This window comes from Oncorhynchus nerka, linkage group LG7, assembly GCF_034236695.1.
Source record: "Oncorhynchus nerka isolate Pitt River linkage group LG7, Oner_Uvic_2.0, whole genome shotgun sequence".
Lineage (NCBI taxonomy): Eukaryota > Metazoa > Chordata > Actinopteri > Salmoniformes > Salmonidae > Oncorhynchus > Oncorhynchus nerka.
The window spans coordinates 18,094,946-18,107,947 of record NC_088402.1 but is presented as its reverse complement, the minus strand read 5'-3'; the positions used below and the strand labels follow the sequence as shown (position 1 = coordinate 18,107,947).

General features: G+C 46.6%; 1 protein-coding gene and 1 long non-coding RNA gene across 2 annotated transcripts in view; one reads left to right on the top strand and one right to left on the bottom strand.

Moving 5' to 3' along the window:
* Positions 1–1,164: 1,164 nt before the first annotated feature.
* Positions 1,165–4,475, bottom strand: LOC135572423 (uncharacterized). Its single transcript, XR_010464285.1, has 2 exons — positions 4,276–4,475; positions 1,165–1,720 (listed from the first exon to the last, which is right to left on the bottom strand). It is a non-coding gene; the product is annotated as an uncharacterized LOC135572423 (long non-coding RNA).
* LOC115131280 (juxtaposed with another zinc finger protein 1) overlaps positions 3,605–13,002 on the top strand; it is a 42,069-nt gene continuing 32,671 nt past the window's right edge. Inside the window, exon 1 of the mRNA XM_029662861.2 lies at positions 3,605–3,879. Coding sequence (XP_029518721.1) covers positions 3,765–3,879 — 115 coding nt within the window. The 5' untranslated portion in view covers positions 3,605–3,764. The remainder of the gene's footprint in view (positions 3,880–13,002) is intronic.

Sequence of the window (13,002 nt, the reverse complement as noted above, 5' to 3'; positions counted from 1 at the left end):
GTTTAGTGAGTCTCCCAGATCAGAGGCAGTAGGGATGACCAGGGATGTTCTCTGTTTAGTGAGTCCGCCAGATCAGAGGCAGTAGGGATAAAATGTATTTATATAGCCCTTCGTACATCAGCTGATATCTCAAAGTGCTGTACAGAAACCCAGCCTAAAACCCCAAACAGCAAGCAATGCAGGTGTAGAAGCACGGTGGCTAGGAATGACCAGGGATGTTCTCTGTTTAGTGAGTCTCCCAGATCAGAGGCAGTAGGGATGACCAGGGATGTTCTCTGTTTAGTGAGTCCGCCAGATCAGAGGCAGTAGGGATGACCAGGGATGTTCTCTGTTTAGTGAGTCCGCCAGATCAGAGGCAGTAGGGATGACCAGGGATGTTCTCTGTTTAGTGAGTTCACTAGATCAGAGGCATTAGGGATGACCAGGGATGTTCTCTGTTTCGTGAGTCCGCCAGATCAGAGGCAGTAGGGATGTTCTCTTGATAAGTGTGTGAATTGGACCATTGTCCTGTCCTGCTAACCATTCTAAATGTAACGAGTAATTTTGGGCGTCAGGGAAAATGTATGGAGTAAAAAGTACATTATATTGTTTGGGAATGTAGTGGAGTAAAAGTCAAAATATAAATAGTAAAGTATGTATACCATCCCTAAAGTAGTACTTTAAAGTATTTGTACTTCGGTAGTTTCCACCACTGGTGACTACAAGTGCCTGGTGTGTTGTTTGTGCGCATTGTAGTGTGCTTGTCTGTGTGTTTGTGTGTGTGTTCACATGCTTGCTTGGTCAGAGAGCAGCCTGGAAAATGTGTGGCTGTGTTCCCTGTTCCTTGGGATGTTGACTGAAGTCACTGGTCAGTGGTTTATGACTCCCAGTTTAACGGTCGATTAACCATCGATCACTGGCCTGGTTGGTCAAGCTCTATGATTTAATGGACATTCTCCCCTCTCTCTAACCAACACACGCTCACAGACACACACACACAAACAAACCCACACACAGACACACACACACAAACACACATAGCTCACTCCTCTATTGCATTTAGGCTTATAATTAATCATTAAACATATGGATATAATTGATACCTTAGTCAATACGCTGATGCTTTCATTACTGTAACATCCCTCTAATGCTTTCACACACAAACACACACACACGTTATTCAAATCAAATCAAATCAAATATATTTATATAGCCCTTCGTACATAAGCTGATATCTCAAAGTGCTGTACAGATACCCAGCCTAAAACCCCAAACAGCAAGCAATGCAGGTGTAGAAGCACAGTGGCTAGGAAAAACTCCCTAGAAAGGCCAAAACCTAGGAAGAAACCTAGAGAGGAACCAGGCTATGAGGGGTGGCCAGTCCTCTTCTGGCTGTGCCGGGTGGAAATTATAACAGAACATGGCCAAGATGTTCAAATGTTCATAAATGACCAGCATGGTCAAATAACAATAATCACAGTACTTGTCGAGGGTGCAGCAAGTCAGCACCTCAAGAGTAAATGTCAGTTGGCGTTTCATAGACGATCATTAAGAGTATCTCTACCACTCCTGCTGTCTCTACAGATTTGAAAACAGCAGGTCTGGGACAGGTAGCATGTCCGGTGAACAGGTCAGGATTCCATAGCCGCAGGCAGAACAGTTGAAACTGGAGCAGCAGCACGGCCAGGTGGACTGGGGACAGCAGGGAGTCATCATGCCAGGTGGTCCTAGGGCTCAGGTCCTCCGAGAGAGAGAAAGAAAGAGAGAATTAGAGAGAGCATACTTAAATTCACACAGGACACCGGATAAGACAGAAGTACTCCAGATATAACAAACTGACCCTAGCCCCCCGACACATGAACTACTGCAGCATAAATATTGGAGGCTGAGACAGGAGGGGTCAGGAGACACTGTGTCCCCATCCGATGATCTCCCCAGACAGGGCCAAACAGGAAGGATATAACCCCACCCACTTTGCCAAAGCACAGCCCCCACACCACTAGATGGATATCTTCAACCACCAACTTACCATCCTGAGACAAGGCTGAGTATAGCCCACAAAGATCTCCGCCACGGCACATTTACATCATTTACATTTAAGTCATTTAGCAGACGCTCTTATCCAGAGCGACTTACAAATTGGTGCATTCACCTTATGACCTCCAGTGGAACAGTAGTGCATCTAAATCTTTTCAGGGGGAGGGGGGGTGAGAGGGATTACTTTATCCTATCCTAGGTATTCCTTAAAGAGGTGGGGTTTCAGGTGTCTCCGGAAGGTGGTGATTGACTCCGCTGTCCTGGCGTCGTGAGGGAGTTTGTTCCACCATTGGGGGCCAGAGCAGCGAACAGTTTTGACTGGGCTGAGCGGGAACTGTACTTCCTCAGTGGTAGGGAGGCGAGCAGGCCAGAGGTGGATGAACGCAGTGCCCTTGTTTGGGTGTAGGGCCTGATCAGAGCCTGGAGGTACTGAGGTGCCGTTCCCCTCACAGCTCCGTAGGCAAGCACCATGGTCTTGTAGCGGATGCGAGCTTCAACTGGAAGCCAGTGGAGGGAGCGGAGGAGCGGGGTGACGTGAGAGAACTTGGGAAGGTTGAACACCAGACGGGCTGCGGCGTTCTGGATGAGTTGTAGGGGTTTAATGGCACAGGCAGGGAGCCCAGCCAACAGCGAGTTGCAGTAATCCAGACGGGAGATGACAAGTGCCTGGATTAGGACCTGCGCCGCTTCCTGTGTGAGGCAGGGTCGTACTCTGCGGATGTTGTAGAGCATGAACCTACAGGAACGGGCCACCGCCTTGATGTTAGTTGAGAACGACAGGGTGTTGTCCAGGATCACGCCAAGGTTCTTAGCGCTCTGGGAGGAGGACACAATGGAGTTGTCAACCGTGATGGCGAGATCACAACCCAAGGGGGGGGGGGGGGGCACCAACCCAGACAAGGCGCCAACCCAGACATATTGTTATGTATGTGGTTGTATTTGTGGTGACATTAAGGCTCCACACTGAACCTTTAATCTAAGGGTGAGATGGTAAAGACTTAATATAATTTATCCTAATCAGACTATTCTAATCTAGTACATGTAGCCTATAATAAATTGTTGAGTTAATCTGACCCTCTGGTGATTTGACCTGAGGCCAATCTCTTTTTCTCTCTCTAGCCCTGGGTCAATGGTATTGCTCGTGCTTTGCAGAGTAGGACTATATATGTCGTTGTGATATGAGTTTGAATTAAACCGGGTCTGCCTTAGCAAAGAAGGACTGGTTAGTGGTTCGTACCTACAGTGTTGCCTCAGTTGCGGTACTGTATACTATTAGGCTAGCTAGTATGGATATTCTAGTGATTCATTCATATATTATAAGCCTATGTGTGTGTCATTACATTTATCTATACATGTATTAATAGGATAGGCCTACAACATGTAGCTTAATAAGCCTGAATCCAACAACCAGGCTATTCATTCCTACCACCCATTATTTATTCCATGACATACAGCACGCAAGTCGTTAGTGAGTCAACAACCTTGTTAATGCATTTTTGGAGAGGAATGCAAAGTCTTCCCCGCTGGAACATTTACATACATTCACAAAAGCAACAGGTAAACACATGACGTAAGGCCGTCGTCCCTCCCTCTTCTACCCCACAGTCCCTCCTGCTCCCCCAGCTGCTGTTGTGTCCTGCCTGGCTGCCCGGTGTCTGCTACACTGCTCCCCGCTCTGCCCGCTCCTTCCCCGGACCCGAAGCCCGCCTCGGCTACCGAACTCCCAGTGAATGCACTAGCCAGCAAGCATGACAGGCATCGCCGCCGCGTCTTTCTTCTCCAACTCCTGCAGGTTCGGGGGTTGTGGGCTACAGTTCGAGTCTCTGGCCGAGCTAATCGTCCACATCGAGGACAATCACATCGGTGAGTCACAGAGGGAGAGGAGAGGTTGCATAGCTAGCTAGGCTAATGCTAAGCTCGAAGAACACTGTTCCATTTCGTTCCGCTATGCGGAATGCCTGCCTGTTACATTTTCCGATTCGGCTCGCTGCAAATAAATGTATCTTTGTGTCCAGAATAAAAATGGGGAAACCAAGTTTTCCCTCGGATGAGTTTAGTTTTGTATTATTGTGTAGCTATTTATAAAGCTAACGTTACCATAGGTGGCTAAACTAGCCGTGTCTAGCCAGGCAGAGGTTTAGCATTGGTCGCTGTGTTTACGTTTAGGCCCGTGTTGCAATGCAGCGGAGCACTGCTTGTGGATAAGAATAGGGGAATTTACTCTCGACATTCTCACCCGATGTGCACAGACGTTCTTACCTTGGAAATGTATTAAAAAATGATGTAGGTGTAAATGATAGTTAATTGATTAAAATGTTAAGATACTGGCCGCAAAGTTCTTTGCGCTTTCTATATGTATTTTTTTGCCAGCAACAACGAAACGGTACAATGTTTGGTTAACTGTAGACTTGGTGTCTGAAAGTGGGCGTTGCAAAATAAGCGGGTGGATCAACAGGGATGGGGTGTAACATCAGCGCTCCATTATTGGTTAGACCAGCCATAGCCAGGTGCACCACATGTCAGTTTAATGTTTACATAGCAGTTTAGGACAATAACATGGCAGGTTAGGAGAATGAGGGTAAGGTTAGGACAATAACATGGCAGGTTAGGAGAATGAGGGTAGGGTTATGACAATAACGTGGCAGGTTAGGAGAATGAGGGTAGGGTTAGGACAATAACGTGGCAGGTTAGGAGAATGAGGGTAAGGTTAGGACAATTAACATGGCAGGTTAGGAGAATGAGGGTAGGGTTAGGACAATTAACATGGCAGGTTAGGAGAATGAGGGTAAGGTTAGGACAATTAACATGGCAGGTTAGGAGAATGAGGGTAGGGTTAGGACAATTAACATGGCAGGTTAGGAGAATGAGGGTAGGGTTAGGACAATTAACATGGCAGGTTAGGAGAATGAAGGTAAGGTTTGGACAATTAACATGGCAGGTTAGGAGAATGAGGGTAGGGTTAGGACAATTAACATGGCAGGTTAGGAGAATGAGGGTAGGGTTAGGACAATAACATGGCAGGTTAGGAGAATGAGGGTAGGGTTAGGACAATTAACATGGCAGGTTAGGATAATGAGGGTAGGGTTAGGACAATTAACATGGCAGGTTAGGAGAATGAGGGTAGGGTTAGGACAATTAACATGGCAGGTTAGGAGAATGAGGGTAGGGTTAGGACAATAACGTGGCAGGTTAGGAGAATGAGGGTAAGGTTAGGACAATTAACATGGCAGGTTAGGAGAATGAGGGTAGGGTTAGGACAATTATTGTGGCAGGTTAGGAGAATGAGGGTAAGGTTAGGACAATTAACGTGGCAGGTTAGGAGAATGAGGGTAGGGTTAGGACAATTATTTGTGTCAGGTTAGGAGAATGAGGGTAGGGTTAGGACAATTTTTTTATTTCACCTTTATTTAACCAGGTAGGCAAGTTGAGAACAAGTTCTCATTTACAATTGCGACCTGGCCAAGATAAAGCAAAGCAGTTTGACACATACAACAACAGAGTTACACATGGAGTAAAACAAACATACAGTCAGATAATACAATTGAAAAATAAGTCTATATACAATGTGAGCAAATGAGGTGAGATAAGGGAGGTAAAGGCAAAAAAAAGGCCATGGTGGCGAAGTAAATACAATATAGCAAGTAAAACACTGGAATGGTAGATTTGCAGTGGAATAATGTGCAAAGTAGCAAAATAAATACCGTATGGGAAGAGGTAGTTGTTTGGGCTAAATTATAGATGGGCTATGTACAGATGCAGTAATCTGTGAGCTGCTCTAACAGCTAGTGCTTAAAGCTATTGAGGGAGATAAGTTTCCAGTTTCAGAGATTTTTGTAGTTCGTTCCAGTCATTTGCAACAGAGAACTGGAAGGAGAGGTGGCCAAAGGAGGAATTGGTTTTGGGGTGACCAGAGTGATATACCTGCTGGAGCGCGTGCTACAGGTGGGTGCTGCTATGGTGCCCAGTGAGCTGAGATGAGGGCGGACTTTACCTAGCAGGGTCTTGTAGATGACCTGGAGCCAGTTGGTTTGGCGACGAGTATGAAGCGAGGGCCAGCCAACGAGAGCGTACAGGTCGCAGTGGTGGGTAGTATATGGGGCTTTGATGACAAAACGGATGGCACTGTGATAGACTGCATTCAATTTATTGAGTAGGGTATTGGAGGCTATTTTGTAAATGACATCGCCAAAGTCGAGGATCGGTAGGATTTTCAGTTTTTACAAGGGTATGTTTGGCAGCATGAGTGAAGGATGCTTTGTTGCGAAATAGGAAGCCAATTCTAGATTTAACTTTGGATTGGAGATGTTTGATGTGAGTCAGGAAGGAGAGTTTACAGTCTAACCAGACACCTAGGTAATTGTAGTTGTCCACATATTCTAAGTTAGAACCGTCCAGAGTAGTGATGCTGGACGGGCGGGTAGGTGTAGGCAGTGATCGGTTGAAAAGCATACATTTAGTTTTACTTGTATTTAAGAGCAGTTGGAGGCCACGGAAGGAGAGTTGTATGGCATTGAAGCTCGTCTGGAGGGTTGTTAACACAGTGTCCAAAGAAGGGCCAGAAGTATACAGAATGGTGTCGTCTGCGTAGAGGTGAATCAGAGACTCACCAACAGCAAGAGCGACATCATTGATGTATACAGAGAAGAGAGTCGGCCCAAGATTTGAACCCTGTGGCACCCCCATAGAGACTGCCAGAGGCCCTGACAATAGGCCCTCCGATTTGACACACTGAACTCTATCAAATAAATAGTTGATGAACCAGGCGAGGCAATCATTTGAGAAACCAAGGCTATCGAGTCTGCCGATGAGGATGTGGTGATTGACAGAGTCGAATCGATGGCGGTTATGATGTCGTTTAGGACCTTGAGCGTGACTGAGGTGCACCCATGACCAGCTCTGAAACCAGATTGCATAGCGGAGAAGGTACGGTTGGATTCAAAATGGTCGGTAATCTGTTTGTTAACTTGGCTTTAGAATACCTTAGAAAGACAGGGTAGGATAGATATAGGTCTGTAGCAGTTTGGGTCTAGAGTGTCACCCCCTTTGAAGAGGGGGATAACCGCAGCAGCTTTCCAATCTTTCGGAATCTCAGACGACACGAAAGAGAGGTGGCAGGTCAATTAACGTGGCAGGTTAGGAGAATGATGGTAGGGTTAGGCAAATAGTCAGGGTTAGGCTTATCTAAAATGCTACAGCTGTCAACAATCAACTCATCGTGCAACCCAATAAGCCATGCAAAACGGTCTACAAGTGTCACCAGTCTGATCAGTGGGGTCAATGAGTTGACCCTACTGCTGCATCTCTACAATGACTGACCCATTAATAACACATCATCAGATCAATACTCTCATTAGATCTGTCCACCCAGCAAGGAGTGTGTGTGTTTCTATTTGTCTTTGGTTCTTCTCCTGCTGTTTCCCTGCAGCTTGTCCGCCATTCAATTGTTACCCAATCAGTAACTACAATACAGAAGAGGAGTATTCTCTGTACAGGCGAACAGACTCATTTAATTGCTGATATCCTGGTTGTCCACCAGGGGAGATTGATGATAATCCCGGTTGTCCACCAGGGGAGATTGATGATAATCCCGGTTGTCCACCAGGGGAGATTGATGATATCCCGGTTGTCCACCAGGGGAGATTGATGATACCCCGGTTGTCCACCAGGGGAGATTGATGATACCCCGGTTGTCCACCAGGGGAGATTGATGATAATCCCGGTTGTCCACCAGGGGAGATTGATGATAATCCCGGTTGTCCACCAGGGGAGATCGATGATAATCCCGGTTGTCCACCAGGGGAGATTGATGATAATCCCGGTTGTCCACCAGGGGAGATTGATGATATCCCGGTTGTCCACCAGGGGAGATTGATGATACCCCGGTTGTCCACCAGGGGAGATTGATGATACCCCGGTTGTCCACCAGGGGAGATTGATGATAATCCCGGTTGTCCACCAGGGGAGATTGATGATATTCCCGGTTGTCCACCAGGGGAGATTGATGATAATCCCGGTTGTCCACCAGGGGAGATTGATGATAATCCCGGTTGTCCACCAGGGGAGATTGATGATAATCCCGGTTGTCCACCAGGGGAGATTGATGATAATCCCGGTTGTCCACCAGGGGAGATTGATGATAATCCCGGTTGTCCACCAGGGGAGATTGATGATAATCCCGGTTGTCCACCAGGGGAGATTGATGATATTCCCGGTTGTCCACCAGGGGAGATTGATGATAATCCCGGTTGTCCACCAGGGGAGATTGATGATAATCCCGGTTGTCCACCAGGGGAGATTGATGATAATCCCTGTTGTCCACCAGGGGAGATTGATGATATGCCCTGTTGTCCACCAGGGGAGATTGATGATATGCCCTGTTGTCCACCAGGGGAGATTGATGATATTCCCGGTTATCCACCAGGGGAGATTGATGATATTCCCGGTTATCCACCAGGGGAGATTGATGATATTCCCGGTTGTCCACCAGGGGAGATTGATGATATGCCCTGTTATCCACCAGGGGAGATTGATGATATTCCCGGTTGTCCACCAGGGGAGATTGATGATATGCCCTGTTGTCCACCAGGGGAGATTGATGATATTCCCGGTTGTCCACCAGGGGAGATTGATGATATTCCCGGTTGTCCACCAGGGGAGATTGATGATATGCCCTGTTGTCCACCAGGGGAGATTGATGATATTCCCGGTTGTCCACCAGGGGAGATTGATGATATTCCCGGTTGTCCACCAGGGGAGATTGATGATATGCCCTGTTGTCCACCAGGGGAGATTGATGATATGCCCTGTTGTCCACCAGGGGAGATTGATGATATGCCCTGTTGTCCACCAGGGGAGATTGATGATAATCCCGGTTGTCCACCAGGGGAGATTGATGATATGCCCTGTTGTCCACCAGGGGAGATTGATGATATGCCCTGTTGTCCACCAGGGGAGATTGATGATATGCCCTGTTGTCCACCAGGGGAGATTGATGATATGCCCTGTTGTCCACCAGGGGAGATTGATGATATGCCCGGTTTGGTTGTCAACCAGGGGAGATTGATGATATGCCCGGTTTGGTTGTCAACCAGGGGAGATTGCTGATATGCCCGGTTCGGTGGTCCATCGGTGGCACTATGGCATTCGGGCAGGTGGCGTTCTGCTGGCATCCACCAAACCCAGATTCGTCCGTCGGACTGCCAGATGGTAAAGAGTGGTTCATCACTCCAGAAAATGCGTTTCCACTGCTCCAGAGTCCAATGGCGGCGAGCTTTACACCACTCCAGCCGACACTTGGCATTGCGCATGGTGATTTTAGGCTTGTGTGCGGCTGCTCGGCCATGGAAACCCACTTCATAAATCTCCCAACGAACAGTTCTTGTGCTGACGTTGCCTCCAGAGGCAGTTTGGAACATGGTAGTGAGTGTTGCAGCTGAGGACAGGTGATTTTTACTCACTTTATCACTGCGGTCCCGTTCTATTGAGCTTGTGTGGCCTACCACTTTGCGGCTGAGCCGTTTTGCTCCTAGACATTTCCACTTCTCAATAACAGCACTTACACTTTACAGGGGCAGCTCTAGCAGGGCAGAAATTTGATGAACTGACTTGTTGGAAAGGTGGCATCCTATGACGGTGCCACGTTGAAAGTCACTGAGCTCTTTAGTACGGGCCATTATACTGCCAATGTTTGTCTATGGAGATTGCATGGCGGTGTGTGATTTTTATACACCTGTCAGCAACGGGTGTGGCTGAAATGGACAAATCCAGCAATTTGAAGGTGTGTCCACATACCTTTGGGCATGTAGTGTATATCATCCTTGTCCTTTTTCAGCCACGACTCCAAGGAACATAGAATATTACAGTTCATCAGGTCCCGTTGATAGGATAGTCTCCAAATGGAGCTTGTCCAGCTTGTTCTCTAGTGACTACTTTCGCCAATAGAACACAGGGTAGAGGAGGTTTATTTGCTCGCAAAAGTCGTCTCGTCAGGATGTCTGCCTCCTGTGCCGTCACTTACTCTTTCGAGTCCCGTCTGATGACGCGCGAGTGGAGAACAATCTCATTTCATACAGGTGCATTAGTTTCATCTTCTCGCCGCTGCTCCTCCATTACCTTTGACCTTTTTTCCAAAAAGAGGCGAGGAAAACCAATTGAGATTTTCCCCAGGACTCAGACACTTTCAGCTGCAGCAAGCAGGAAGTCCATATTTAGAGATACGGCGCTGCCCTCTAGAGTCAGAGAATCTAATTGTATGCTGTTCATCATCCGCTGTAACGACATTGATAGAGTTTATTCAGTGGCATCATGCAAGGTTGTTTTGCAGTATTTTGAAAAGGAACTCCATCAATATTAACGGTGCCTCCTCTAAAGAATTATTGCTTTCAAAGTGCCATCCCACCATAGTCATGAAGTATATGGGAGAAATGATCAGACGTTCAGGGGCCCTCAGGACTCTGTGTGTACCTGCATGTGTGGGTGAGTGTTTCTGCGATAACTGTCCTGTATGTAGGCTACATCTATGATCGTGTCTCTAAGTTAGATAGGTCTTTCTGTCTTTCCCTCTCTGTGTGTCCTTCTCTCTGTGTGAAGTCAGAGAAGAGGAATGTAGTGATGTCATCCTTGTCTAGCTGTGTGCCAGACTACCAGTGTTCTGTTGTCTTTACCTGAACAAGTAGATACCTGCCTCTCACCTAAAACCACCACTTCCCCTCTCCCACCAGTTCTACCTTGTTACAACACTGTATATAGCCATAATGACATTTGAAATGTCTCTAATTCCTTTGCAACTTTTGTGAGTGTAATGTTTATTTAATTTATTTTTCACTTGCTTTAGCAATATAAACATATGTTTCCCATGCCAATAAAGCCCATTGAATTGAGGGGAAGAAAGAGGAGGGGAGGCGTGTGAGGGAGAGGGGACCAGAGAAAGAGAAGCACACACCACCTATCAATAGTGCTTCCCAAATTGGTAAATGTTGCCAGTACAACTTTTCTCAGTTACTGCTGTATGTTGTAAGCTAAGCTTGTTTATCCGAGACTCTGCTAATATAATGTAACGATGGTATAGGTCCTGCATATCCATCTATGTCCAGAAGGTGTCAGTATAGCACCTTGTTCTTCTTCTCACTGTTCTGTTGAGCTCTTACTGACTATGTCACCATTTGCTGTTTCTATTCACAATGTTGGAGTGTTTCTCTGTAGTTGAGGGGCTTCCTTTTCTGTGTTGTGTGTTTTTTTTCTCAACTCCATTTTTGGAGTATGTGGTCTGGTGTGATTACGTACCGTGTGTTGGATGTGAAAGCAATGACTCCACTACAGCATAGTTTACTAAACCAGTCATGTCAATCTAGTCAGTGTCAGATGAGTGGACACGAAGGGAGGAGGGTAGGAAGGGTGCACTGTATAAGTATTTGAACAGGGTCCATGTTTGTGTTTGTTGTTGATGCCTGGTGTGTTGGTTAACATTTCCTCTCTCCCTCAATGCTGAGGTGGGACACTACACGGAAGGAGTCTGTGTCCTTGTGTGTGAGTGGGTTGGTTTTTCTATCATTGCGGGGACCTAAAATCCCCCTTATTCCCCACAAGGATAGTAAAACATGGAGAATTCTGAGGACAAAGGCTATTTTAAGCTTAGGAGTTAGGGTTCGTGTTAGAATTAGGGTAAGTGGTTATGGTAAGGGGTTAGGGAAAATAGGATATTGAATATAAATATATTTTAGGGCCTCACGAGGGTAGAATAACGTGTGTATGTGTATGCTCCAAATGACCTGTCTGGGCGTAAAGAGGCAATTAGTGTATCCAAGAATGGAAAATACACCACCCCGATACACATACATACACACTCACACCGTCGGAAGTCGCAGGGCCAGAGCGCCTCACCATGCACTGGGAAGTCTAATTATAGAGGGATGTACCCCCCTCTCCCCTCCCTCTCTTTCCCCACTCTCCTCGTTTTTCTCCCTTCCCTCTCTCCATCCGGTGGCCTGCTGCTTCAGAAACACATTAAAATACTCTCTGTGGCTTAATTAGCAGTCTGAAAAACAAGACCCGCATTCTTGGCCTACTTTGACACACCCACTAGACACACACACACACACACACACATACACTCGCTACACACACACACACACACACACATACACTCGCTACACACACACACACACACACATACACTCGCTACACACACACACACACACATACACACACACACACACACACACATACACTCGCTACACACACACACACACATACACTCGCTAGACACACACACACACATACACTCGCTAGACACACACACACACATACACTCGCTAGACACACACACACATACACTCGCTAGACACATACACACACATACACTCGTTAGACACACACACACACACACCCGCTAGACACACACACACATACACTCGCTAGACACACACACACATACACTCGCTAGACACACACACACATACACTCGTTAGACACACACACATACACTCGCTAGACACACACACACACCCGCTAGACACACACACACACCCGCTAGACACACACACACACACACTGGTGGAAGATGGCGCCGACAGACATGGCAGCTCTGCATCCAGCTCCGTAGCAACATGGCAGTATTTTGTTTTTATTGGTGTGTTATTTCTTATACTATTAGCCCTGAACGTTTTTTTTACAAGCATTTCGCTACACCCGCAATAACATCTGCTAAATATGTGTATGTTACCAATAAGATTTGATTTGGTGTGGCCTTATCTTTGACCAGTAGGAGGCAGTAGTAGACTGTTGGTCAGAAAAGCAATGTTGTGTTGAAATGAGTAGAGTTCTGTTTGATGTGTAGCTGATTTAATGACAGAAATGCTAATTTTGAGTATATTTATGACTCCCTTGTGCTCCCAACTTACTGGTCTTATACACAGTCGGTACACACACCCATATAGACACACACAAATTCACATGCTCACACACACTGTCTTTAGGGGAGAACTAGAC